The sequence below is a fragment of the Cyanistes caeruleus genome, chromosome 3, assembly GCF_971803275.1.
Source record: "Cyanistes caeruleus chromosome 3, bCyaCae1.hap1.1, whole genome shotgun sequence".
NCBI classification, from domain to species: Eukaryota; Metazoa; Chordata; class Aves; order Passeriformes; family Paridae; genus Cyanistes; species Cyanistes caeruleus.
In genome coordinates this window covers 114,181,922-114,209,247 of record NC_141703.1, presented here as the reverse complement: position 1 = coordinate 114,209,247, position 27,326 = coordinate 114,181,922, and the positions used below count along the sequence as shown (strand labels likewise).

At 47.2% G+C, this 27,326-nt stretch overlaps 2 protein-coding genes and 1 long non-coding RNA gene across 15 annotated transcripts in view; 1 reads left to right on the top strand and 2 right to left on the bottom strand.

Moving 5' to 3' along the window:
- The window catches only part of SLCO2B1 (solute carrier organic anion transporter family member 2B1), a 33,170-nt gene extending 28,304 nt beyond the window's left edge, over positions 1-4,866 (bottom strand). For 2 of the 9 annotated variants that reach the window (XM_086883652.1, XM_086883660.1), the window contains exon 1: positions 4,467-4,768. The gene's annotated coding sequence lies outside the window, so the exon portion shown is untranslated. Of the gene's footprint in view, positions 1-4,462 lie in introns of all 9 variants that reach the window. The other 7 variants (XM_086883659.1, XM_086883655.1, XM_023945597.2 and 4 more) reach the window with 6 other exon arrangements.
- Positions 4,867-20,130: 15,264 nt separating this feature from the next.
- Positions 20,131-27,326, bottom strand: part of LOC111942420 (glutamate receptor ionotropic, kainate 1) — a 113,334-nt gene continuing 106,138 nt past the window's right edge. For 2 of the 4 annotated variants that reach the window (XM_086883684.1, XM_086883686.1), the window contains 2 exons: positions 25,410-25,575; positions 20,131-20,596 (listed from right to left, as the gene is read on the bottom strand). In XM_086883684.1, coding sequence (XP_086739810.1) covers positions 25,426-25,575 — 150 coding nt within the window. In that variant the 3' untranslated portion in view covers positions 20,131-20,596; positions 25,410-25,425. The remainder of the gene's footprint in view (positions 20,597-25,409; positions 25,576-27,326) is intronic. The other 2 variants (XM_086883687.1, XM_086883685.1) reach the window with 1 other exon arrangement.
- LOC147654474 (uncharacterized) lies at positions 20,351-27,143 on the top strand. Of its 2 annotated transcripts, XR_015285266.1 has the most exons (3): positions 20,351-21,409; positions 25,101-25,150; positions 26,350-27,143. It is a non-coding gene; the product is annotated as an uncharacterized LOC147654474 (long non-coding RNA). The 2 variants fall into 2 exon arrangements; XR_015285265.1 differs by lacking the exon at positions 26,350-27,143 and having other exon boundaries at positions 25,101-25,638.

The following is a 27,326-nucleotide window of genomic DNA, read 5'->3' as shown; positions in this document are numbered from 1 at the left end:
GTCATCCATCCATCCATCCATCCATCCATCATCCATCCATCCATCCATCCATCATCCATCCATCCATCCATCCATCATCCATCCATCCATCCATCCATCCATCATCCATCCATCCATCCATCCATCCATCCATCATCCATCCACCCATCCATCCATCATCCATCCATCATCCATCCACCCATCCATCATCCATCCATCCATCCATCCATCATCCATCCATCCATCCATCCATCCATCCATCATCCATCCATCCATCCATCCATCATCCATCCATCCATCCACCCATCCATCCATCCATCCATCCATCATCCATCCATCCATCCATCCATCCATCCATCATCCATCCATCCATCCTCCATCCATCATCCATCCATCCATCCATCCATCCATCCATCCATCCATCCATCCATCCATCATCCATCCACCCATCATCCATCCATCATCCATCCATCATCCATCCATCATCCATCCATCCATCCATCCATCCATCCATCCATCCATCCATCATCCATCATCCATCCATCCATCCATCCATCCATCCATCATCCATCCATCCATCCATCTATCCATCATCCATCCATCCATCCATCCATCCATCCATCCATCCATCATCCATCCATCCATCCATCCATCCATCCATCCATCCATCCATCCCTGCAGGGACGCAGTGCCCATTGCACCAGGGGTGACTTTTCCTTCTGAGGGGGAAGTGCCCTGGAGCAGCTCTGGCTCTGACTGGGGAGGGAGGGAGTCCCAGAGCCTGTGGCTGAGGGAGATGGCTCTGGAGTTACATAAGCATTGAGGTTGGAATTGTGTAATTCCAGGAATGACTCATTTGGCTTTGCTTTCAAAGGCTGCCCAGGGCCGTGGAGCTGTCGGGGTCTGCAGCCACGCTGAGACCCTCTCCCCACCCTCTGTTCCTGCTGCTTCCCAGGCTCTCGGGGGGTGCATCCTCCTCCGTGCACCAGCAGCATCATTAAACTGCCCCTGCTCTCGTTCCTCCCCCGTCACCTGCAGGTTTGTGCTGTGGCTCAAGGGTTTGTGAGATTTGCCAAACCCTTTGCCAGTTTCACTCCTTCCCTCCAACATTTTATGTGGCATTTTGAGTAAAAAAGTCGCTGGTGTCTTCTGGATGGAGCCAGGTGCTGAATGCCCAGCCCCCTTCCCTGGGATGGACAGATGTCTCCTTCCTCAGAGGGGATTTTCTATTTTAGCACCACCTCCTCTGTGTTTGGCAGGGAAACTCTTCCTGCTTCAAGCAGCTCCAACCCCTGGATAGGAGTTAAGTGCTGAATGAAGGATGAAGAGCCTGATTCCAGCAGGAAGCTGCCTTTCCACAGGCTGCAGGCAGTGCTTGGCTCTGCGGACAAACACCTGACAAGAGAAGTGACCCCAAACCACAGCTTCCCCCACTTGGGGTTTCATACACCATAAATACCTTCCTGATGTTTTTTTCCCTCTTTACTTCACTGCTGCCTGGACAGGAATGAAGACTGAGAAAAACCACATTTTGTGCTGAGTCCTCCTGAAATCTGTGAGAGTTTGCAGTGCAAGGAGCAGCTGGAGGAAATGGACAGAGCCAGAGTGGCTCCAGGGACACAGACACCTCTGGTGAGCAAAATGAATTTTTGAAGGGGAAGCTGTTGCAAAACAAGGAGCAAGAGCCCCTGCAACAGCCCCATGCCTTGAACACACATCCTGAGTGGAAACCCCAGCAGTTCCCTGGAGCTGAGCCCTCCTGGAGCAAACCAGAGCTTATTTATTATCTATGACATCTATTTATTATTTATTATCTATAACATCTGAAAAAAAAAGTCCAAACAAACTCAGATTCTCCATCTGCACTCATGGTTCTCTGCCCAGTACTACTGACCTGCTCCTCATGCTGACTATTCCATGAGGAGCAGCTACACCCCAATCATGAACATTTATTTCTAAGGGACATTCAAGGGCAGCCCTTTACTCTCTCCACACTCACCCAGGGATCAACATCCCTGAATTTTGGAGGTGGCCAGTAAAATTTGCTTCACCAGGAGCTGGGAATGACACTGGCCACCTGCAAGCAAAAGGGATGGATGGAAGAGCAGGAGCAGGAAAATGCTGCTGCCAGGAAAGGGAACTGAGTAGAGCTTAGGGAAGTGAGAAAATTCCTTAGCCAGCAAGAGAGGAGCTGGCTGTGAACAGCAGAGGAAACACTGTGGGTGGGAGAGACCTGGTGACATTTCTGGGTGAAGATGGACAATGAGCCAAGTGCTGGAGTGAAGCCTCAGCCCGGAGCAGCTGGTGGGGGTTGGAGCTGGCACAGGAAAAGGAGGAAACACCGGTATTTTGGGCAGCAGGGGGAACTACTCAATGTCCTTCTTCCATTATTTCACATTAGCAGAGTGCACTGTCACCTGTACGCTTAGGGCACCAAGATCATCCAGGGAAAATGGAGATTGTCTGCTGGAAGTGCCTGGACCTGCAGCTGGAGCCACAACTGTCCCCAGCCAAGCTGCTGACAGCAACAAGCCCTTTCCTGCAGCCCCGAGTGTGGCCTTGATCCAGGGCTTCTCCAGCCATGTCCTCGCTCTCAGTTTTCCCTAGATGACACCTCAGAGCCTTGTGGTGCTCAAATCATGCCTGGAATTCCCCTCACTGCCTGTTCTGCCTCCCACACTGCCTCCATTTCCTTAGAACATCACCTTTTCCAAAGCCAGTGGGGCCAATGACAGGTGCTGAGGTGGGAAATGAAGCTCCCAAGCCATCCCTCAAATCCACATTTGGCCACATCATGACTCAAGACACTCAATATTTAATCCACCTGCAGGCAGGGCACATGACACAGGTCCAGGAGAGAGCACAGTGCAGACCAGCACCCCCAGTGACCCACTGGGAGCAGACTGGGAGCCCCAGTGACCCACTGGGAGCAGACTGGGAGCCCCAGTGACCCACTGGGAGCAGACTGGGAGCCCCAGTGACCCACTGGGAGCAGACTGGGAGCCAGGAACCACAGAGGAACGGGAGCTGGGATCTAACTGTGACCAGCCCAGGTCACAGAGAGCCCCGGGCTACTGCAGGGAGGGGAGGAGGCCAAGAAGCCCTGCAGGGTTTGGGTGAGCCAGGACAAGGCACTGCAGAGGCTGGAAATACCACCTGTGCCCAGCAGGATGGCTGGAAAACACGGGGAAACTGGAAAAGCAGGAGGGAACATGGAGAGAAAGGAGGGTGTGTTGTAAAACAGCATAACAATAGTAATAGCAAGACAGGAGGCTGACAGGCTCTCACAGCCACCTTGGGGCCAGGAGGAGCTCCCAAGGAGCCCCTCAGAAGCTTTCTGAGGGAATTGCCTGAAGCAGGGAGCAGCTCTGGATGTATCTGTGCTTCCAGGGTGGGGGAGAACCTCACTCAGGCTGCACAGCTCAACACTCACAGCAGGGTTTGGGTCACAGGGACCTCAGAGCCCATCCATTCCCACCCCCACCATGGCAGGGACACCTCCCACTGCCCCAGTGTCCAACCCGGCCTGGAACATTTCCAGGGATCCAGGGGCAGCCACCATTTTTTGGGACACGCAGTGAGTGCCCTTCCCTCCTGCCACAGGAGCTGCCCACCCAGGGTTAGCCTTGCCCTTGGGCACCCATCTCCAGAGGGGGTGGAACCAGAGGGCTGCAGCGGCCCCCACACAGGATGGGACGTGTTCCCACCCCATCCCTGCAGAGCACTCCCGGGGTCCCCATGCCCAGGGACACCACAGCTGCCACCTGACAGAATCAGCAAGCGTGGCCGATGTCACCCCAAACTTAAAGGTCCGTGTTCCAGGGAGGACAGGCTGTTCCCACGGCTGTCTCCCCCGGGACAGGGGCACCCCAAAGGCTTGCAGGGACACAGCAGCTCCCCCATTTGCAGGACGCAGCAGGAAGCAAGCAGCCTGCTGCTCCCAGATCCTGCAGCCAGGGAAAAGCTCAGCAGGAGCAGGCAGAGAGCAGCTCAGCCCTGACCCCAGAGCTTTCCATGACTCCAGGGCTGTATGGATCAGCTCTCCTCCCAAGCAGCGCCCTGTTGTGAGGTTTGGCTAGGCCAGGCTCTCCCAAACCTCTCCCTGTGGCAGCCGGGGCAGGAAAGAGCCATTGCCATTACAGAAGTGAAACCACAAGACAAACCCACCGGGGCAGTCTCGGGTGTTGGGAAAACTGGGAAAATTCCCTGCAATGGGAGAAACAAGTGGAGCTGCCTCACCGGGGAGAAAAAGGACCCTCAAATAAATAAGCACAAGCAGAGGGGAAGCGACAAAGCACACGTGCAGAAGGCTGGCTCAGAACAGGAGTCACTCCTCGCTTTTCCCCTCTGAAGCTGCTCCCGAGCCCCAGCGGATCCAGGAGTCTCGCAAAACCAGCCGGGGCAAAGCAGCGTGAGAAACTTCAGCCTTCGGGAGTGATCCCCAGCATCCCCCGGCAGCGGGCAGGTGCTGCCATGCTCATACTCACGGTTCCAGGGCTGTCCCGAGCCTCAGCCCCGGCGCTGGGAGCCCAAGTTTCCGTGTGCCGGCTGCGCTGGCTCGGGCTCCTGCCGGGCCGGAGGTGGGGACGGCTCCGGGGTGTGTGTGCATGTGGATGTGGAGGTGGGGCTTCGTCCGCACTCCGAAAAGCCTTTGCGACTTTTGCAATCCCTTTCTACGGGATTTCTTTTATTTTTGTGTTTGCCGTCTCCTGAAGCTGCAATCCCCGAGAGCTGTGCGGTTTGCTGAGCCAGGGCTCTGGGTGCTGCTTACCCAGTCCCAGTCCAAACTGGGCTTGGCTTTCCCCCCGCTCCAGTCCCCTCTCACCTCCCTGCAAGGGTCCCGTTCCTCCAGGGCACTTTCCTTGTGTTCGTTTCCTTGTTCAATTTGCTTTATCTGCAGGGTTATTTTTCTGGAAGTTTTGAAGCTGTGGTGCAATCATGAGATTTGGGAAAGGGAAACTTTGTTTATCTAACCCCGGACAATTCATTTTCAATGTTTCCCCAGAACTCTCTTGCTATGAGCACTGAGGTTTTTCCAGAGGAGAACTGGAGAAGTTAACAAACAGGCATCCTTATCCATCCCTGCCCTCTGGCACTGGGAGCCATTCCCTGTGTCCTGTCCCTCCAGGCCTTGTCCCCAGTCCCTCTCCAGCTCTCCTGGAGCCCCTTCAGGCCCTGCAAGGGGCTCTGAGCTCTCCCTGGAGCCTTCTCCTCTCCAGGTGAGCACCCCCAGCTCTCCCAGCACAGGTGCACAAACACAGGTGAGCTTTGCCAGCTTGGATTTCATCAAGTTGCATCTTGGAGACCAAGGCTGCTGCAGCGTCCTGTCCAAGGGGAATATGAGGGATGGAGGCAGAGCCCCTGGGTAGGTTCCCTGCTCTCTTTCCATCCCAGAAGCCACAACAAGCTGCTGGATATCCCAACCCTGAATGAGGTGTTTCCCCTCTCAGGGTGGTGGTGCAGCAGAGGCAGAGGAAGGCACAGCGACTTTTCCCTCCTGGCATTTCTGGTTGGGCTGTGAGGATGGGACAGCACACAGGACACGCTGGGCAGAGGGACTTGATGTTTCTGAAGGGAAGATCATCTGCTTCCCTCTGCACCAGAGCATCATACAATAATTAAAGAATTCCTTTATTAGCTCTGGCAGCACAGAAACATTTGGCTGAGCAGGAGACAGCCACATCAGCGTGTCCCAAAGCACTCTGCACCCAAGTGAGCCCGATCTGTGCTCCCGAGCAGAGCTGCCTCTGCTGAGAAGAGACACTTTGTCTGCTCCAGAAGGCACTGTTAGATGAAACAAAGGTTATCAATATTTTACAGCTGCAGGGCTCCTTCCTTCCCGCGGGGCTGTGCACAGACCATCCCCCAGGAGCCCCGGGATGGGCTTGGTTTGGGGCTGGGAGGGCAGAGCTCCTTGGGAAGGGCAATAACCCAGGGGAGGAGGAAACTGTGCGGCTGCAGGGGCAGCATGAGCCAGGCACCCCAAACCGCCCGGATCCTCTCATGAAGAGCGGCAGGGGCAGCCAAGGGATAGCCAGGAATGGAGAGGCAGGGATCTCAGGACTCCTGGAATCTCACGCCGAGGTTTTCCATGAAAGAAGAGCACCATCTATTGACTCTTCCTCAGCTCCTCCGGCTGCTGCTCCATCCCACGGCCAGGGGTGGCCCGAGCGTCCTTGTCCCGCTGCTCCAGGGGGGCTGCTCCATGTCCCTGCTCTGGGACATCCCCGTGGTCTCCCCAAAGGATGCTCATCCATCCAAAGACAGGCTGGCCAGGGCTTGGTGGGCATCCTATTCCACCTGGGATGGTGGAAGTGTCCCTGTGGAGGTGAAACTGGGTGAGCTGTAAAATCCTTCAGCCCAGCCCATCCTGGATCCTGAAAAGTGTCCAGAGCAGGGCAGTGTTTGTCCTGCTGCCTCCGGAGCTGTGTCCTGCCTGCTGCTGCAGCTTCCTGGCCAGAGATTGCCCTCTGCTCCTTCAGCTTTTGGGTCACGCCAGGCTATGGCCTCCAAATTTTGGGATGTGCAGACCCCGAGTGCATCCCAAAAAGGACAATTCCTATTAAAAGCAAGCACTAAAGCCTGAGTGGGCACACAAAGTGCTCGGTTGGGTGAGGGGGTTGGATCCTTGGAGGATGTGAAGGAAGGAGTATTCCTTGGAATGCTTGGGTGCAGCTTGCAGGAAAGGACAGCAGCACTTATTTGTACAAAGAGATTGCAAAATCTCACATGTCTGAGGTTAGAGGTGTGCACAGATGAAGAAATCCAGGCTTCCAGCCTGGAAAAGGCCACATTAGGAATCCCATAAGTGCCCAGGTTCTGCTGCTTATTCCAGCTCTGCCCTTGGCACAAGACTTCAGCTGGGACTGGAAAGGAACAGCTCAGTGTCCCACATGGGAATGGGACATGTGGCCACTTGTGGGGCTGATCCTTTTCTGCATGTGGGGCTGTGTAATAAATAGAATTGATTTGTGCTAACTAAATTGTAACTGTTATTAAAGTTGTTATTAGAAGCAACCAAAAGAATCAGTGTTACAAGGCAGATGCATCCCTTTACAGATGTTACATGTTAAAACTGAGGTACAGGATGTAGTTTAGAAGATAAGTGATGTCTCAAGATGAAAACGACTTTGAGATGGACAAAATTAGAACGAATTTAGGCATTGGGCCTAAAAATTAGTAAATATAAGGCTAATTAGTAGAGTAACATAACACAGTGCTTAGTATGCACACGCAAACCTGTAAGGTTATCCAAAGGACAATGAGGAAGAGGAGAAGCCTTTACCAAAAGACCCCAAAAGAAGACTGAAGACCCCCTAACAACAAGTGAGGCATGCGCTGTGAAGTAAAGTGATGTAAAGTCAGAAAAATCAGAAATAGGAGGAAACTTATGGCAAACATTAATGAATATGTATAAGCATAGAGTACATAAGTTTAGCTTGAAGTGCTTTGTTTTGTACATGAGGTGGGGTGAGAAGCCCCCCCTGTAACCCGGTTGGTTTTGCTCATGCTTTAATCATACTTAATTACTGGCAGATTATATATATAAATTGTTATTTTTTGCTAAATTATATTCTTTTACTAAGCTGTATTCTTTTATACCAAATTACTATTCAATTTACTAAATTGTATTCATTTTTAATTAAACTGCCATTAACCCAAGGGACCTAGTTGTCAAAATTCTAATTTCATTTATAACAGGCTAGGAAAAGCCAGCTGGGTTATAGGGCTGGGATTTCACACCTGAGCTCTGCTGAGGTCTCACAGAGGGCCAGCCAAAAGCTGGGACACAAATGTTTGGAATTCTGCCGAAATCGTTTGCAGAGCTGGGATTTAAACCGGTGGCTGGTGGTAATCAGCTGCCTTGCCTCTATGTATTTTGGGGTTGCCCTCTGAATCCCTGCTTGGATCCTGCCTTTAATGTCTGTATTTGTAGAGGACAACAGGAAAGGGTCATCTGCTTCTGGGATTTCAGTCAGAACCAAAGTGAATAATTTGTCCTCCCTGTTTAACGAAAAATCCCAAGCCACCATCAAAGGATCAAAATAAAACCAGCATGTGTCAGATTCTGGGAAACAGGAATTGAGAAATCACAGGATTTCCACATCAAGAAAAGATTTTTCCATTAATTTCTTAACAAGAGAATTTTTTTTTTTTTAAATTTTTTTTTTTTTTTTAGTGGAGATTTATCACAATTTAAATTTGTTTTATGCGGAAGTGTCTGCTCCATCCGTGGAAGTGTCCCAGGCCGGGTTGGATGGAGCATCCTGGGTTAGTGGAAGGTGTCCCTGCCCATTCCTTTCCATTTCAGAACCACAGATGGCAGCACGAGCCTGGGAATCGCTGCCTCGCTGCTCCTACGGGGGAGCACCGCGATCCTAAAAACACCCGAGAAACCGAGTGCGAAAGTGAATTCAAATTATTTGTAGAAAAATTGGGCAAAAATAAAAAGGACAAAGCGCCACGTCTTTAAAAGCCTCAAGGCATTGAAACACTTTTTAATATTAAATGTGCTATCAGTTTAAGGAACTTCCATTGCTTATGTCTAAAGGAGAAGAGGTTTTAAAATTCTGAAGGAAAGATTTGCTGTTACCCCTTTTACACAGCATCACTTCCAGCTCTGAGCTGGTGCCATGAGCTGCCTCCAAAGAGTCAGTGGGGATAAAATAAATGCTTAATTATTATAACAGAGATGTTGAATTGTCTCATTATTTTGCTGAGGAGCTGCAGTGGGATCTGTCACACTAATGCTGTGCCAGATTAACTGAGTGTATTTAAAGAAGAATGAAGAAGTTCCAAGCTGATATTTATCTGCTTACAAGGATAAAATACTTGTGAACTCAGCGACACACAGTGCTGGCAGGAACTTATCCTTTATCTGTTATCCATCTGTTTTAAAAGCCCCAAACTTGATAGTTCACATCTATGTGGCAAATATTTGTTTTCCATAATGTTACAGAAAATACAGCTAGCTTTTTACAAAACTCTTCAAATACCCTCAGTAATAAAAGTGCTTTGAGGGTTATTAATTTGATTGAAAAATGACAAGCTAGACTGGAAAACAGCTTTTTGTTTGAACAACATGTGAGAAAGTCTTTGCTCTTGAGGTATTAAAATGCAAATGTTAAAAGCAAGAGGGTACTGGTGTAATAAAAAGAAAATCATTATCTCAAAGGTGATTATTGCTTTACAGTTATGAGAAATTTCCAAGCACTTCACGTGCTTTTTCTTAGTGGGGGAAAACGACCTGTGTATAATTACAATCTCAAAAATAGCTTTGAAAAATCCTGTATTTAAGCCATCAAAAAAATTATTTCTGCCTCATCCTAAAACCAAACAGTTCTGTATCAACCCAGGGCGTGCATTTTACGCTGGGCTATAAAACTCTGAGGACACAGCCTGAGAGCTGGATGGAACCAAGGCATGAAACAAGGCAGCACATTAATCCTGCTTTATTCTTGCCCTGTTTTGTTGCCCTGAAGATCAGGCTTGTGATCCTAGAAATGCTCTTTGCTCGCTGGATCACCCTGTAGAGCTCTTCATGGGGAAAAATAAACCAGGGGGGAGAAGGGTCAGTGCTGCTGCTGTTGGAAATTCCTGGACTTCTCAGCTATTTGCTCCTGGAGCACTCGGTGCTCTGGGCTGGGGACAAGGTGGGAATGGGGCACAGCTCGGGCTCAGGGGTCTTTTCCAGCCTCAGAGATTCTGGGCTTCCAGCATTCCATTCTCGTGGCTGGGGTTTTGCTTGCAGGGTCACAGATTTGGGCTCTTAATCAAAAGCCCGTTGTGCTGGGGAGCAGAGCATCATCGGTGGGACTTTGGGTTTGTCCTCCCAAGGAGGTGTGGTTGGAGGGATTTGGGTTGGTGGGAATTACCTGAGGTGCAAATTCCTCCAGGTTAAAACACCTCAGGGAGAAATGGCCTCACTGAGGATTCACAGCCACCTTCTGCAGGTGGCCACTGCCTGAGAGCTGGGGACCCTCGCTAAGATCCTGCCTCAAAAAAGCTGTCCTGGGTTCTGTTCTCAGCTCAGAATCAAATTGCAGCAGCTGGGAACAGCGTGGCTCTAGCTGCTCTGTCTGTGCATGCCTGCAAAAACACTTCAGAGGCAAATTTATTTAATTTATATATATATATATATATAAATATTCTACATTTAAATAATTTAATTTTATTTATTTATTTAATTTTCCCTTTACATCTCAAGTCAGGCTCAGCAGAGCTGAGGGATGGATTTGCAACATCTCTTGTGCTGGGAGTTACTGAGCCAAGTCAGCCTCATCCAGGCCTGGTTCAGTGCCCTGGGATGAGGGGGAAGCCCAGCCCTCTGCACAGCCTTGCTGGTTGTGGAATGGCCCTTTTGCCTCTCTCTTCTCTTCCTGCCAGTCTCCTCATCCCAAAGAATCCTCATCCTGTGTGTGCTGCAGCACCATCATCCTGCAGCAAGCCTGGGGGTTAGTAGAATCCAGGACCCTCCTGTTCACTAGGACATAATTTATGTTTTATTTATACATAGATATATATATTTATAAGACAGATATTGTGCAAGAGTCAAGAGAAGTCCTGCCCTTTTGCTGATATCCTTCTACTGGTGTTCATCCCTTCAAAAATTTATTTTTGTGCTATTCAGACAACATGAAAAACATGGAAAAGTGATGTAACTTTGGTCATTACTCCCCACAGTTTTCAAAATGACTTCACACAGGTTTTAAAGTTATCATTTATAATAAGGATTTAATAATTTCAGGGATGATTCTTAAAAATTTCCAAATCTTCCTCAAGGGAGGGAGGAAGATCTCATCTTAATCCTTGTATTCTGTGAATAACATTTGTGTTGCAAAGGCACTGCACAAAAGCCAGAAGTGTGAAGGGTGTGAAGTGTCCAGGGTGTCAGAAGCCACACTGGAAATGTTCTTTTTATTCACTGAGCCATTTTTTTCCTGTGTTTATTTGCTGGTCTGTACAGCTTTTTTCTTCTGACCTTTCCCTGCTCCTCTACATAAGCCCCCAGATAACTTTTGCTGTTCTGTCCAGCTGTATGTGCTCTGTAAGGAAACAATCCAGGTTAAGAAAAGTTCAGTTCTGGCTCACTGGCATCAAACTAAGTTGAAAACAGTTCAGAAGTCCTACTGAACTTCAGGAAATTACTTTTCTGTAGACTTTGCCTCTATTTAACTAATTTGAATAATTCAGGAACAGATGAACCAGGATAACCATCAGTAGCAATGAGGTAAAAGGAAGTGTTTCCAGGACTAAGATGGAAAGTGGAGGGAATTTAAAGTGAATTGTGGAATGTTTTAAAATGTGTTAAAACACACGGAGGCTCTGCTGGATTTTAACTCTTTGCTGAAGAGGGAGAAGTGTTCCAGAGGATATTGATGGACTTCCCTCTTCCCCCCCAGACTTTGCCCCAGGTCTGGAATGCCTCTGAGGGCAGGAGAAGGCAAAGGGGAGGCTCCAGCTGTCTGCCAGAGACAGCTCAGGGCCTCTAATCTTCCAGTCAGTACACACAAGATTAAAGATCTGCCCGGAGTTTTGATTAAGAATGCAAAGTTAAGAGATTAAATACCAGGAAGCCAAATTAAAGAGCTTTAAGTCAATCTCGGAACTCATCAAAGTACCAAATTTTTAAGCTGCCATTACAACACAGGATTAGTGCAAAGCTTCCCTACCCTGATTTGATGTCCTTCCCTCAACAATGTTATTTATTCCCCCCCAGTTCTGCATAAACCCAGCTAGTGCCTTGTCTGTGGAGCTCATCCCACCTGGATCCCTCTGGGGCTTTCCTGGGATCCCGGCTGTGCCCCAGTTAGCCTGGAGCCCACGGTGCCCCTCCTTTGTGCTGCCCTGCACTGAGCTACCAGAGCTTAGAAAATGCTCTGGGGCACTCACTCCATGGGCTAAAGGAATGGACACATCCCAGGGAATAAATACATGCCAAGGAAGGAACACATCCCAAAGAATAAATACATCCCAAAGAATAAATACATCACAAGGAAGGAACACATCCCAAGGAATATATAGGTCCCCCTTCCTTCCCACCTCTGGGTCAACTGATCCCAAAGACCTGGGGGAAAAGGGAGACCTAATGAGCAGCCAGAGTGGGATGAGGCCCCTGTGGTTATTCAGCTCCAGGTAGCTGAAAATGAGCCCTAAAAGTCTCTAATTTCACAGCTTTCTGCAGCCAGGAGTCCTTTCAGCTGGAATCACTGGCTGGTGTGGAGGGTGTCTCTATCCAGGGATCTGCTGATGCAGGGAAGTGCTCTGAAAGCACATCCTGCAAACTGCCACAATTGTTATTTAAAGCTCCTGCTTAGTGCATTAATGTTTCCCTGCTTTTCAGGATGATAAACTGTGTTCTTCCCATTTTTTTATTTATGGAACTGGGATGTCTCAGCTACCTTAAGATTGCGCTTTCCAGGGCTTTTTCCACAAAAGATAACTTAATAACGTTGCTAAATGCTGTGCTAATTAAAGCTTTAATTTGAAGTTACTCTCCCTTGTAAGACACTTTGCCAAGTGAGCCATTTCCAAATTTGTGTCTCAAACCTTAGAACTTTTTGTAAGGGTTAAGCACAACAATTCCAAGCTTTTTGAACCCATTTTTTGAGTTTCCCTCATCCCAATGCAGAATGTCTTATCCAGAACATCAAACTTGTATATTAAGTTATGGGGAGTTATTTTTTTTTCTTTAAAGGAAAATCAAACTTTTTGTTCTTTACTGAATTTTATCATCCTCCTTTACAAGTGCAGTTAGTGTTATTTAGTGCAGTTATTATTAATAGTTTAATTTAGTGTAAATATTATCATTGGTTACTTAGTGTAGTTATTACCAGCGTATTTTTACTGTTAAAAGCCATGTCAGAGTGAAGCTTTTCACCTTCTGGAGTTCTTGGAAGAGCTGCCCAGCAGCTCCAGCCCAGCTCTGAGCTGGTTCTCCCTGGTGCAGCAGGAGCCTCAGGCACCACAGGCCTGTTCTTCACCCTTTCTCCAGACCCCTCCCTGTGTCTGCATTCTGAACACAGCTCCCACCACACTGCTCCTGCTCTCTGCTTTGTCATTACAGGTCACTTACACACCAGAGACCAGAAAACACCAGCATGGATTGCAAGTCCTGCTTATGAATATTTCTCTTTCCTAGGCAAGCTGTGGCCCAGCTTTGCCTGCAGGAGCAAAGCTTAAAGAACATTTTATATTTTGTGAGAAAAAAGATGTTGATTACCCAGAGCAGCTGTGGCTGGAAGTGCCCCAGGCCAAGCTGGACATGGGGGCTTGGAGCAGCCTGGGACAGTAGAAGATGTCCCTGCCATGGCAGGGGGTGGGAATGGATGATCTCTTCCAGGATCCCTTCCAACCCAAACCATTCCATGATTCCCTGATGATGATAAATTCATTTAATCTTCTGTTAAAAATGCAGGTACAACAACTCTGTGTGGTGCCACCAACAAGAGGGGACTGATCCAACAGCTGACCCTGTGCCCAGCCCTGACGCTTGCTTCGTGCCCGGAGCTTTGATTTCAGAGGTGGTGCTTTGGAGTCTCTGGTTGGATTTGTGGCTGCATTAAAAGTCTGTTCACGTTCTCCCAGTTGAACTAAATGACTATTATTTCCTTCTCCTGCTCCCTCCCCCATCCAACTGTTGTTGTTTAATTAAGGATAACGTGCTGCTCTTCAGTGGGTGTTTGTTTATAGCCTGATAAATGTCAGGAATATGCTCTGGTGGAAAATCTTTTAGCTGGGAATACTCAAGTCCTTTTAACCACTACTGCACCTGTGAAAAAAAAAAAAAAGTCTTAAAATCTCCTTTTCTGATGATTTCAAAATATTTTCATTATTGATTTAAAGGGAAAGTGCAGTCTGAATTGTGCTTTTCACAATAGCCTTCTTCTTGGTTTTTCTTATTTGGGTTTGGTTTTTGGCATGTTTGTTTTGGTTACTTGCTGGCAATCTGCATATTTTGAACCTGGAGAGGAAAAGTGCTTTTGAGATTTATAGCAGTAGAGAATCTGTACAAGCTATTGCCTGTACACATTTATTTATATTGGTTGTGAAGAACAAACTTCACAAACTGTGAAGAACTGGCTTTTCCAAAGCCAGCTGAAGCAGCAGCCTCTCCCTGGGGCCTCTGGGCTGTCCTGTAGCCTTCAGCAGGCAGAGTTTGGGCTCAAGTCAGAGCCAGGAACATCCAATTTTTCCACTGGATGGCAAAATCTGGTAGTGGTGGTTTTTTGTTTTGTTTATTTTTGCATGGGCCTTTGTGGTTGAACACAGGCATTTAACATCAGCTTTGCCATGGAAGATTTTACGTTGCTTTGCCCTTTCCTATGTGTGGAGCAAAAGATTTCGTGGCCCTTTACAAAAACCAGCACAGCTGCTGTGCTTAAATCACCTTAAAAACAAAGAAAAAACTAATTGGGAAGGTGTCTAAATGCCTTTACTATTTCAAATTCCCTTCATCACTCTTACCAAAGTTTGAGAAAAGTTTATTTGGGCCCTCGGTGCATTTTTGGTGGTGAGGCTCTCCCAGGGAGTGTCCCACTGAAGGGATTCAGAGGGGTGGGGAGTGTTCCATGGCTAATGCTGACTGATGGGCCTTGCAGAGCTCCAGGCACTGAGCAACGCCTTTAAATTCGTTCAGAAATTCCTCAGGGACTTTGCCATTCTCAACTTTGCTTCTTGGCTCTGCCACCCATGCCTGGGATGCCCTTGGTCAGGTGCTGAACACCTCTGGAAGGGGTCACGGTGCAATTCCCAGCCTGTGGAATGGATTTCCCTCTGCTTTCACTCACCTTTTCTGGCTGAAGGGGATGGGGAGTGTCAGCTGCTTGCTTGGCTCATGTTCACTCCTGAGCAGGGCTCAGCACGATGGGACCTCACTTCAGCTGCCTTTCACTGCCACAGAGACTGCGGGCTGAGCAGCTCAGTTTAACTGCTGCAATAAATGGGGAGTGCTTGAGAAGCTGCTGTGAGAGACAAGCACATTTAATTCTCTCTGAGGAACCTGGGGCTTTTTAATGCATAGCTCTCTAAATGAAAAGCTGTAAATTCATGCTTCTCTCAGAGGTGGAGCAGCCTGCAGGTTCAAAGTGCTGAATTTCTCAAAGAGGCTGATATCAATCACAGTCTCTCTGGTTTAGCCAAACTAAGACAGAAAACCCGGGCAGGAATCTCTTTTCCATCAAATTCACAGACCAGTTTTTCAGCCCTGGAGTGTTGATGGGAAGCCACACTCCCATCAATAATTATTGCCTCTGAGACTATCTAAATGTACAGGACCATCCTGCCTCTTTCAGGGCTTTCTTGGGCCATTGGTTGAGTTGAAAACCAAATTTGGCTCCATCTGTTTGTATTGGTTGGAAAGATCTCCTTTGGCACTTCGCTTGTTGTTTCTGTACCACAGCACTGCAGACTTGGCTATTTCCTCAGCTGCTCTGCAGGGAAGGGCTCAGCTTTGGTACTGGAATTAGACATGAAATGGGATGGGCAGGGTTGGAGTAAAAGGGAAAAAATTTTGGCTTGTAACCCCTAAATTTTGGCTTGCAGCAGTTTCTATCCTAAGAAAAACCCTTGCAGGGAAATCTACATCTCTGTTTTTGTGTGGGGGAACTGAAGGACCTCTCAGGACTCCTTCCAGCTCAATTTTCTGGCTTCCCTATGTAGGACATTGGTCTACAAAGAGCAGAAGAGGTATATATATATACATATATATATATATAATTATTGTGCTATTTCCAATAGCACTGGAAGGTCAGATTGGAAGGGGAAATCCCCTTAACAACTCTTAACTCCCAAGCTGCTGTTGCTGATTTCCTAAACAAATGCAGAAGTTTATGCATTTATTAAAGCAAACCCCAACACTGTCTGAATTAAATAAACATTGATCATCTGTTAATAATAAGACTGGCACATCTTGCTGTTGCTTTGGCTCTGGATCAGCATCATCATTTATTAACGTTTTGAAATAGCTCTGCAGAATGGGTGATGTTCAAATCTGTACCTGAAAAGTCTCCCCAGATCTCACCACAAAGAACCTGGGAGGTGAGCAAAGCAGAAAAAAATCAGCCAAGAAGTTCAGCCCCTCATTTTCCCAACTTTCTATACATTTTGTATAAATCAAAGGCCACGTTTTAAGTCTGTTTCAGATCATCAAATAGCTCTTTTTAAAATGTCAGCAAATCATTGCCCAAATAGCCTGACAATAGTTAATCAATTGTAAATGGGATGCAGATTCTCCTGGAAACTTTGGGAATTGTTCACCTCAGCTAAATGCAGGTAACATTTAAGTCACTTCCTGCACTTGCCTTGGCTGAATTAAGCTGGACAAAACCCTGATTGAAATAATTGAGAAATGTGGCTTGGACTGAAAGGTCCTGTTTGATTTTATTAGCAGAACTGTGCCAATAGTTCCAAAAACAGGCTTCCTGCAGGTCTCTGTCTCTGCTTTAGAGACTCTTTCTTGCAGTCCCTCTTAGCATTGTGCAGATTTGTGCTCTGGTATCAGCTCTGCACCTCCACAGGCTACCACAGAACGGCTCACTGGGCTCCATCCACAAGCTGGAACAATTTGGGTGTCACTCATCAGACTTCATTGTTCACCTGCCTGAAATCTGGGCTGGAATAGAATGGATGAATTTCAGGCAATTAAAGCTGCTCGAGGCTTGACAGCCATTGGCACAAAATAGAGGCAAAAGCAGAAACAAACAAGTTCAGCTGGAGCCGCTGCATAACGCACACGGCTGAAAAGGGTGAATTAAAGACAGGAATGAGGGTGAGGAGCAGGTGAGGAATTGCCTCCAGTTTTGGTGCTCCAGTGGCATTGGCATCCTCATCTGGTGTCCCTGCTGGACACTGGGTCCTGGTCCAAGGAAAAGCCGGGAGCCAAAGCCCCTCCAGCCTCACTGTCCCGGCTCTGTGGCAGGGAAATCCCCAAACTATTGTTGGAATATTTGCTTTCTCTTGTGCTGCAGAGAGAAGCCACTTTCTCAGCTTTCAATTACTTCAGGAATCCGGGATGTGAGGGAGCTCTGCCGGTGCTACACTGGTAACAACCTGCAGAGATAAAGCTGAAGGCCAGATAAATAATTAATGCAGCCCTCTTTTGAATGTCTCTTCCTTAGCACTGGGTCTCATTAAAATCAATAGAAGGAGCACAGAACAAAAGGCCATGTATTTACTGAGTTTAGCCTGTAGATAATAAAGTGGCAAATAGGTCACACTGCTTAGGAATTTATTTAAAGCAATTTTATTTTGATAATGCCAGCTGTCACCAAGTGCTGCCGGCAGGGATGGTCTCCCAGTTCATTTTTCTTCCTACCTGAGCAAGCCTTGACCCTTGAAATACCAGCTCTGGGTGCACAGTGCAGCTCTGGGCAGGGGCCTGGAGGTGTGGGCACTTTGCGTGGTAGGAACAGAAACTGGAAAAGGGAATTTAAATCATTGCTAGCTGGGCAAGTTCACTGTCATTAATTCTATAGTCAGATAAACTTTATATTTGGCTTTATACCACTGGGCCTTCTGAAATGATTGCAGCTCTTGAGTATGCACTGAAATGAGGAGATAACTTTGGGGTCTAGAGGAGAGTAAAGATCCCCTTTCAGGGCTCAGTCTGGCTGGGGAGACATTTCTGAATGGAGAAAGGGAGGTGATAATTTGGGAAAAGTGGGGACAGTGACGGCATGCTGGAAAAGATCTCCTTGAGCCTCAGAGCATCCCCTAGGGACGCTCAGAGTGATTTAATCAGCAGAGAAAGATTATTCAATCAATCATGAAGCTGGGGTTGAATTTTTAAAAAAGAAGTAGTTTTCTGTTCATTTTGGAAGGGAAGCAGGAGGCAGGAAATGTGTCTGACACAAAAGCTGTCCTTGCTGGGGACTTCCTAAGAGGAGCCTGTGTCAAACAGCTGTGAGCTGGGTCCTTGTGCTTCCCCCATCCCCTCCAAAGCAGCAGAGCCTCTGAATGCTGTTCGTGCAGAGGAGCAGCTTCAGGGCTGTGAGTGGGGTCTGTGAGGGGCAGCAGAGGTGGGACCCCAGGTTTGTGGGGTGCAGCTCCTCTGCCATCCCCGTGTCCTGGAGCAAAGGCCAGGCTGTGCCTCTGAGCAGGGCATTCATCTCCAGGCAGTGTGGGCAGAACGGGCAATCCCTGCCGGATAGCAAAATGCTGGATTAGCACTTAGGAACCTTTGTGATTAGAGAGATTGACTGCTAAACACATCGAGCCTCCCTTCTCATTTGGAGGTGGGAGCCCGTTAAAAATGACTGCTCTGGCAATTAGGAGAGCACGAACATGCTGACCTGCACAAGGGCTTGTGCTCCAGGAGAACTTTGGCAGCAGTATTTCTGCCCCTTTGCTTGTTAGGCAGCTCATTTCTCTTTCTCTGGACATTTAAAGTGTTGCCTTCTCAAAAGATACTGTTTTATTGGAAGGAAAAAGACCAGGCTGCTCCGAGCACCATCCAGCCTGGCCTTGGCCAATTCCAGGGATCCAGGGGCAGCCACGGCTTCTCTGGGCACCCTCCCCATCCTCCCAGGGAGGAATTCCTTCCCAACATCCCATCTATCCCTGCCCTATGGCAGTGCGAAGCCATTTCCCCCTTGTCCTATCAGCCCCATGAGAATATTTGCTTTCCTGATCTCTAACCAGGCTTCTCTGCTGCCATGTAGGGAGAAAGGCAGGAAAATGGGACTTGTTGGGATACAGGGAGCAGGTCACTGCAGTCCTATCTGCTCCTACACCCACGTACAACTGTGAAAAGTAACCAAAGTGCTGTCTCTTAGTTTCAGGCAAACATGATTATTTAAAGACTGAACTTAGAATTCTTTAATCTCAAGGTCTAAGCCACAGGAAATTTAAAAAAAAAAGAAAAAAAGAAAAAAAAGAAAAGGCCTGGGCATAAATCTTTCATCACTTTTAACCAAGTAATTTAAAAATGCCTTAGCTGAGGGCCATGGATGGCAGAGAAATAGAGTTACACCCACTGGAAAATAATAACCTGCTTTTCAATCATTATTTCAATAATAATCTGCTTTTTTAATAACCAGTACGGTGGTGCTGGGGGTCTGCAAGGTCTTTTTGCTAGGTGATGATGACACAAATAAATGAAGCTGCCCATTATAGGATTCCTTGTGAACTCTCACAGCCAGGGGCTGCTTTCCCTGATTCCTGCTCATCAGCCCAGCCTCTGCAGCAGACTGAGCTTCCCAAAGTGGGTTCCAGCTTCCCACTGGAGGTACCTGAAAGAGACCCTTCTGTCTCCTGTCCCACTGTCCCAAACCTCCTGGAGGACAGACAACGTCCAGAGGAAAGGCTGAAAAACAGCAATAATAATTCCTGTTTTCAGAGGAAGGAAAAGAAGAATCCAGGGATTTTGGTGTTGAATGTCAACACCAAGCACTTGGATGAACTTGTCAACAAGCACTTGGATGAAATAACTATTTTTCAAGTAAGTGTGAGGAAACGTACAGGAATGAACATGAGTCTGTCAAAACTAGGCCTTGTGAATCTGATGAATTTCCTTCTTTAAGAACTTGACCCTCCATGGGTGAGGAAAGGGGTCCTTAATAAGCCTTTGATGTCCATAAACCCAGGCTGAAATTCTCCTTGCCTGCAGCACAGAAGGGTCACCCAATCCAGGTCAGATTGTCTGTTACCTTGGCAGTAAATATAGCATTGTTATAACGTTGTTATAAATGGAGCATTTTCAGAATTCCCTCATTTCTCAGAGATTTTAATTTCCAAATCAAGAATTGCTTAATTGGCATCAGGATCTGGGAAATATGGCAGTGTGATTGTGTCAGTGTTGCTCACTGGTCACTCTTCGTGAGATTTTGATTTTTGTTTTTAAACACCTGCTGATGGTATCACCTGGAGCTATGATGTTACCAAATAATCATGTTTTAAAAGAAATGGAAAAGGGAAAAGATGGTGGAAAGCAAGTTTCTCACAGCAAAGAGCCTGCAGAGTGTTCCTTACCAGACAAAATAAAAAAGCCTTGTTGTTGGATACCCTTGTACTTCATCTGTTTCTGTAGTCACAGTTTATGAGTTAACGGTGTGGATTTTCACTTTGGTGTCTGGGGCCTGGCTCCTAAACAACCGTGCTCAGCAGAGCTTCAAGCTTTGCATCAGAAGGGAAAAGAAAAATTTGACTCCCAGATTTTTGGAAAAAAAGAACCCTGTCTGTTATTTATTTATTTATTTAGAAAGCACATACAGCGATGCACGGGGAGGGGACAGAGATGCAAATCAGGTGAGCAGAGAAATCCAGCCCAGAGGAAGAGCCAGACACTTCCCGGAGGGTCGGTAGTACATCGGTCTAGGCGAGCATTTCAGCTGCTGTACCTCTAGGTTAAAAAAAGAAACCACAGAGCGCCCCTGAGGAGCGGGAGTTTGTGTCCCCCCATCAGCAGTGCCCCGCTGTCCCCTCGGGCAGGGCGGCTCTGTCCTGCTGCTCCCGCCTGCCCCGCTCACGCCATCGTTTCCTTCCTCAGCGTGCGCCGCTGCTGGCAGGTGAGGATGCTCGGGAAGGACGACTTCCCCTTCGTCCTCGACCTCTTCTTCAGCTTCTTCTGGTGCTTGAGGGAAATTCCCAGCTCCTCCATGATGGCGTTGAAAGAAAGACACTGTGGGGAAAGAGGATGGCATTAAACACTTCCTGCCATGGAGAGCCTGGCCAAAGCTCGGCCTGGCCCTCAGGGAGCTCCTCAGGAGAGGCCAAAGCTCGGCCTGGCCCTCAGGGAGCTCCTCAGGAGAGGCCAAAGCTCGGCCTGAACCTCAGGGAGCTCCTCAGGAGAGGCCAAAGCTCGGCCTGGCCCTCAGGGGGCTCCTCAGGAGAGGCCAAAGTTCGGCCTGAACCTCAGGGAGCTCCTCAGGAGAAGCCAAAGCTCGGCCTGGCCCTCACAGGGCTCAGGGAGCTCCTCAGAATATCCAGGTGGAAATAAATCCCTGGATACAAGTGACTGCTCATGTCAAAGGCTTTTCCTCGACCAGCTCCCACTGACTTTCATTTAACTTTGGCTCAGCTAAAGCTATGAACATTTCTGAAATTCCCCACAGGCACCTTTGCGACGTTTTGGTGGCTTCACATCACCAATTTTCCCCTTTCTCATTTGCCCCTGACCTCACAAAAGAAAAGATCCTGTTTTAAACACCATATGCCTTAGTCACAAAAAACCATGAGCGTGCTGAAGAAAACAAAGAAGGGTTTTTTTAAGATTTCTTTGTGGTTTGGTTATTTTCCCCTTATGGACTGAACAGACATTTCTCAAATATAGCACAGCTCTCAATCTTCTCCTTTTCTTTGGAAAGAATCTTTTCTAATATTGTGTGATGAAGAAAGGAGATAATTACCACAAGAATAGGGGAGCTGAATGGCTTGGAAAGAAAGAAGAGATCTTCGTTCTTCCCACCATCACAACATTAACAAAGACTTTGGGGTAAGTGGAAACATCTTTTAAAATCCACAGCTGGAATAATTACATATAACACAAAGATACACAAGTAGCCTTTAAGTGGAAGTATCTGGCTTTGCAAAAAAAACCAAAAAAACAACCCAACCCACAATAATTGTTCTCTGCAAATATACATGAATAGATTATTTATATAGAAAATCAAGTGATGGTGGCAGGGGAAAACAAAACTTTAAGCCCTTTACCTTCACCAAGCTGAATAAAGAGTGTGAGTGGTTCTGCAGTGAGCTCCTTCCCTGTGAAAGCAGCAGGAGGAGCAGGTATCCTCCCAAAACCCTTTTTGTACTGCTCCGAGCTTTTCTGGAGAGCAGCACCAGTGATTCCCAAACTAATGAACCCAAATGCTCTGAGGGGCTGACTTGGCCTGGATTATTGCTCCCTGTGGTCTCAGCTTTCATTGAGTTTTTAAAACCTGGATTACAAAGTGAACCCAGAACTCCGTGGTAAATAGTGACAGGATCCTATTAACCCTTTGCAGGATTGATCAGTCTTATTTTCATTTTCTTTCCCTGTGTTTCTCACTGACCTCCTAATGTGCTGTATTTAATCCCAGCCATTACTCTCTGCAGAGTGCAGACAGGGATGATTTCTGCAGGTGAAAGAGTGCATTTTACTGCCTTGTTTATAAGCTGGTACTTTAATTTTCCAAAAAGATTCCTATTACTCAGACTGTGAAATAACCACAAGGCCTTTCACATTCATCTCCACAAAACAGCCCCATGAAGTTCATTTTGCATCTACAGACAGACACACAGAACATATTGCTGGGAGGTTTTTAATACCTGATCTGTGGAGTGCCCACTGGCTCCACTTCCAACTGCTTTGAACTTTAAAACAGCTGTTATCAGGAGGACTTCAAATTATTCTTAGGAAAGGTGGTGCAGAGCAAGTACAGCCCCAGCCAGAATGGTGTGGGGTTTATAGGAAAGCCATGGACAAGGAACACGCCCCATGGGGAAGTCCGAGACCTCTGAGCCCAAGCCCTCTGAGCAGCACCTGCCAAGCAGCCTTCAAGAAGGGGATGCTGACATTAAAATTCGATTTAAAAGGGTAATATACTGTTCTTTTGTCCCATGTTCTGGTGGCCAGACTGAAAGGGTTGCTTTAAACCCCCTTTTTTTTCCATGCTGGTCTGTCCACCGCTGAGGTCTGTCCAGAACAAGAGCAGAGTGGGTACAGATCAATCCCTTTTACAACTTAATAATGAATTTAACATTTTGCTTTCAGCCAGCTTAACTTTCTCATTCTGCCACTGTCAAAATGCTGCAGGCCATGGCATGTAAAAGGAAATGTCATCCTTTAAAAACACAATAGGTTCTGCTCTGTGTGTGATGTGGGACTCTTTCTCTGTGCCCCTTGGTCATTTCAGCAACTGCTAAAGGTTAGTCATGAAGCTCCCAAATCCTTCCTTACACTCCCATGCAGGGGTCTGTGCTAAGCTTTAGAAGAATTACAGATTCAGAATATAAAAAAATAAATAAATAACATAAAATTAAGTAGAAACAATTAAAAAAAAAGAGTTGTAGTCAGGATTTATCAATCTCTTGCTTCTGCTGCTGGGCTGCCACTGAGGACAAGGCATTTTACTAACACCTTGCAAAACCAAACAAATAACAATAAAGAATCCACCCCAAACCCAGTGTGCTGTTGAAGTGCTGAGAACTGTGAAAATCAAATGAGATTTGATTGTTCTCGATGTGGGGCAGATTTAATTCTGGAAGAACTCCTGAGTAGCTCAGGGACAGAGGAGGAAGTGCAGAAGTCAGGATTTTTCTCCTACACCCATAGCTGGGACACTGACCTGTGTCTGGTGCTGAAATAAAATTGATTTATTTTTGGACAGAAGGAAAAATATCCAAAATAGTTTATTTCAGTGAGCAAACTGCTGCTGGGGCACATTGAGGATCTGTGTGAATATTCTGTCACTGATGGCATGAGGAGATCCCCAAATTAACTCCTTTCACCTGCCAGAGTCTATTGAGCAGTGACTGTCAAAACAATGTGACAGTAATCCAGGGATTAATTTAACTTTTCCCCACTTACAGTAACTGTTCCTGTGTGCTCTGTTCACAAGAAAAATCAGTAAAGCTGCTTGCTGGTCTCCCACATCACCTGAACTCCAGTGATAGCTTTTGATAACTCTTTTTGTAGCTAGGGATGAGGCTCTGTCAGGGATAGCGGGAGCTGATTTGCAATTCCTCCAGGGAATTGCTCCCAGCCTGTGGGACAGCTAAATCCAGGGAACCATGGCTGTTGCTGGCAGCGGGGCTGAGGGGCTGACAGCTGGAGAAATGTTTACCCAGCAAGTGACAGCAGCCCTCTGGATCCAGCACCAATCTAAGGAACAATTACAAAACCGGTCCAAGCTGCAACCCAGAGGATTTCTTGCATGGAGCAACGATGGAGATAAACACATTAGGCATCTTCCCTCTCCTCTGAGACTTGAGACAAGCTGAATTTAATTAGTTTTAAATCTCTTCTACTGGGAAGCTGCAAGTAAAAAGTGTTTTCTTAAATCAGGTATTCAGAGGACCTAATCCAGGTCTTTGCTGGTAAAAAGGAGCATTTTATGGAGAGCCACAGCTTTCAAGGCCCCATTCAAACAAGTTAAGAGACCATTCTGAGCAAGACAATTTCTTGCAGCATCTGGAGCGCAGCATAAACTCCCACCCTCGGGTGAGCAGAGGAGAATTGGTACAGCCAAGCTGTGAGCAGCACAGCTCTGTCCCAAACCACTCCAGCCTGCTGCCAGCAGGATCAACCCTGGAACAGGGCTGAGAGGAAATCATGGAGCACTGTTTGCTCTCAGGAGCCAGGAACACAGAACTCATTCCATGGGAGCACTCCACATCCACTCCAGCAAGGCCCCTGACTGCAGAGGGGGCAGAAATAGCCCCAGGAAAACAGAGCAGTAACCTGTCTGAGGAGCTCCACTGGTCAGGAAAACATAAAATAGGGGTGAGGGGAGGGAGATGGGAGACTGATGGGAATCTGGGATACAGTGGAATACAGGTAAAGGGTTTTGGGAATGCTGGGGTTTGCCACAGTTAATGACATCCCTCGAGCTGGTGTTTCTGTGCACCTTGCGCATCTCAGATTGCTGACATACGGTTTTTGGTGGCAAAACCACATCCAGTCCATTGTCCCCTGCTCTGTCAGTCCCTGACTGGCTGAGGGCTGGAGGAAATCCAAATGCTGTCCTAACACATCCAGCGCCAGCCTCCTACACAAAACATCCCACCAGGGTTCAATATGCAAAGCCATGCCAGGGCTTAAACTGATGCCCGATTTTCCCATAAAGGAGTTTTCTCTGCCACAAATGAATGCTGTGAATTGCTCAAACAAGACAATGGAGCTGCTCTATTAATGGTCTGTTGCCTGAGGGTGCTCCTGTTGAATTTGTCCTTAATGGTTACATGGCATAAAATTTAAGTGATGGGTCTGATTTTGTGCTATGATGGTTACTTGCAGGCTTTGAGAAATGAATTTTAAATGGAGGAATTAAAATTCATTAAATATTGACACAGAGAATAAGAGATGCCAGCTCAACATCTCTGGCTGCTTGTAACAGGGGTTCAGGAAGTTAATGGAGCTCTGCAGGGTGTTTGGGAGGTTCCTGAATTCAGAGACCAAGCTGAATGTTCCTCTTTGCTTTCAGTAACGAGGCTGCCACTGTTCAGCTCAGCTTGAGGAGGAGATGAAAAGGAGGTAAATATTTTTTCTTACCTGAAGCAGGTGAATTACCCCAGGAAATGACAAGCTGACAATTACACACGGGGGACTAAATTCTGAAAGGCTACCACGCTCTGCTGAACTCCCTGCTGGGGGTGTAATTATTTCCCGTGACACACATTTCAACCGCTGGGATTTCTGGGCTTTGGCAATTTACTCTAGATCAGCTTGTGCCCTGCGTTAACCCTCGGCAGTGCAGAGCCCTGCCTGGGCGTGATGCTCTCCCCAGACACACCTTGGTCCTCTCCTGACTACACCGTGTGGATCGAGGGCTGTGCTCGGATCCCTCGCTCCTCCCGGATTAACTTGCCACAGTCTAACTCCGTGGATAAGGTGGTGCCAGAGGTGGAGTTGGACGGGTGGGGTTGCTTACACTGCAGTCCGTAAAAGAAACAAAAGGCCTTGCATGCAAGAGAAGAGAAATGGAGAAAAGTAAATAAATGAACGAAGCAAAACTGAAAAAACAAGCGTGAGAATGATACAAAAGGCATTTAAATCAAAAGAGACTCCACGTATGAAAACAGAAAAATCACAGATTGTATTCAACAATGGTTTGGATTGGCTTAGTGATAACACACCCTGCACAGCATTTCCCATCTAAGCTGCTTATCTCACCAGGGAAAAGAGAAAACAATCCCAGAGAAACCAGAGAGAAACACTGGAATCACTGGTATCGTGCTCTCTGTGAAATTACTTCTGAAGGAGAAGCGGGATGTGCCGCATTAACTCACTTAATGATTCTAATGATTAAGCAACACTTTGCTGTGCAGCAGCAGCGCAGGTGCAGAAATGGGGGGTGTGCACACGTGTGTGCAACCCCGGATTCTGTTATTCACCTATTGCTCAGTAAATTAACAGCCCTTGCCTAATGCTTTACGTCTGCTTTAGGGAGGCTTCAGGGAGGCGCTGCCTTGCACAGACTCCTGCAAAGTTTCCAGCATATTCTGCGCCGTGTTAGCCCTTAAACCAAACATTTTAATTATACTAAATATTTTAATTAGCTGCAACTGTTCTCCAAAACATATTTGAATAAACGATCTCCCGAGATGCGAACAAAACAAAGATACCAATACATTTTTTATGCATTTTGTGCTAAAATGGGCTAAAGTACTAATTAGAAAGCTGCAATATGTGCAAATACATTAATCCTTTATCTCTGCCTTATCACAAACCAGGGACCTTTTGACTGACATATCCTGGGATTGCTCCGTGAGCTGCATCTGTTTTTTGTGGACAGCGACACTGCTTTCAGTGCAATCTGAGAGCGAGTTCAAAATGTTCCCTTCTTCTCCCACTCGTCCCCACTGCGCTTGGGGAGGGTCTTTGCCTCAACAGCCACTCCTGGCATTTATGTCACCAGCCTTGCATGGGGAGGGGATTTTTCCACATGGAAAAGCTCCAGCCTTTCCCACCTCAAAGTGCGAAGGGAACTTAACCCATTTTGAGGTGGGTGCCTAATGGCTGGGAGCCTGGAGTGAAGAAATGGGAACCTCTGGGGGTTCAGGGTCACCCCCTGGTCCTGCAGAGTGGGGTCCGCTTGTCCCTAGAGAAAGTCCTGCTGGAGAGGAGCCAAACAGAGCCACGGCAGGGTCCAGGACAGAGCCAGGACAAAATGCCCTTGGGCAGAAGGGGCTGGCTGACAGCTTGGGAACGCTCTCCAAGCTCCTCTTTCACAGGGCTGGTGGTTCTCTAAAGGGGTGTTTACACTCGATTTTAAGGATTGATCCCTCCTCACAAACCACTCTAAAGCTCACCACATGATTTAACCACAGCATTTCCTTTGTTTTCCCTCTGCCCTTTTAAACTGCTCATTACACTTCAGTGGAACTATAAGCAGAATTTCTTTGGCTCCAAAATCTTACTTTACAGCAGCATCCATTACCTCTCAGTAGACCTCCCTGCTTTGAAGTGCATCCTTCAGCACAGCTTGTAAACCCCTGGCTCTGAATAAAGACGCTTTCTAGAACAAGAGGAAAATGGCTCCTGGGATTTGGATGTGCTTTCCTGTGTTACTCAAGCGGCTTGTGTTAATGGCAGATAAAAAAACTGACAGCCCGGTTGTGTTTTATTCCTTTCCAATGTAATTTATGCTGGAAGTCCTGAAGTTCAAGCAGAAACTGTTTTGAGAAATTAATTGCCCTTGTTCAGCACT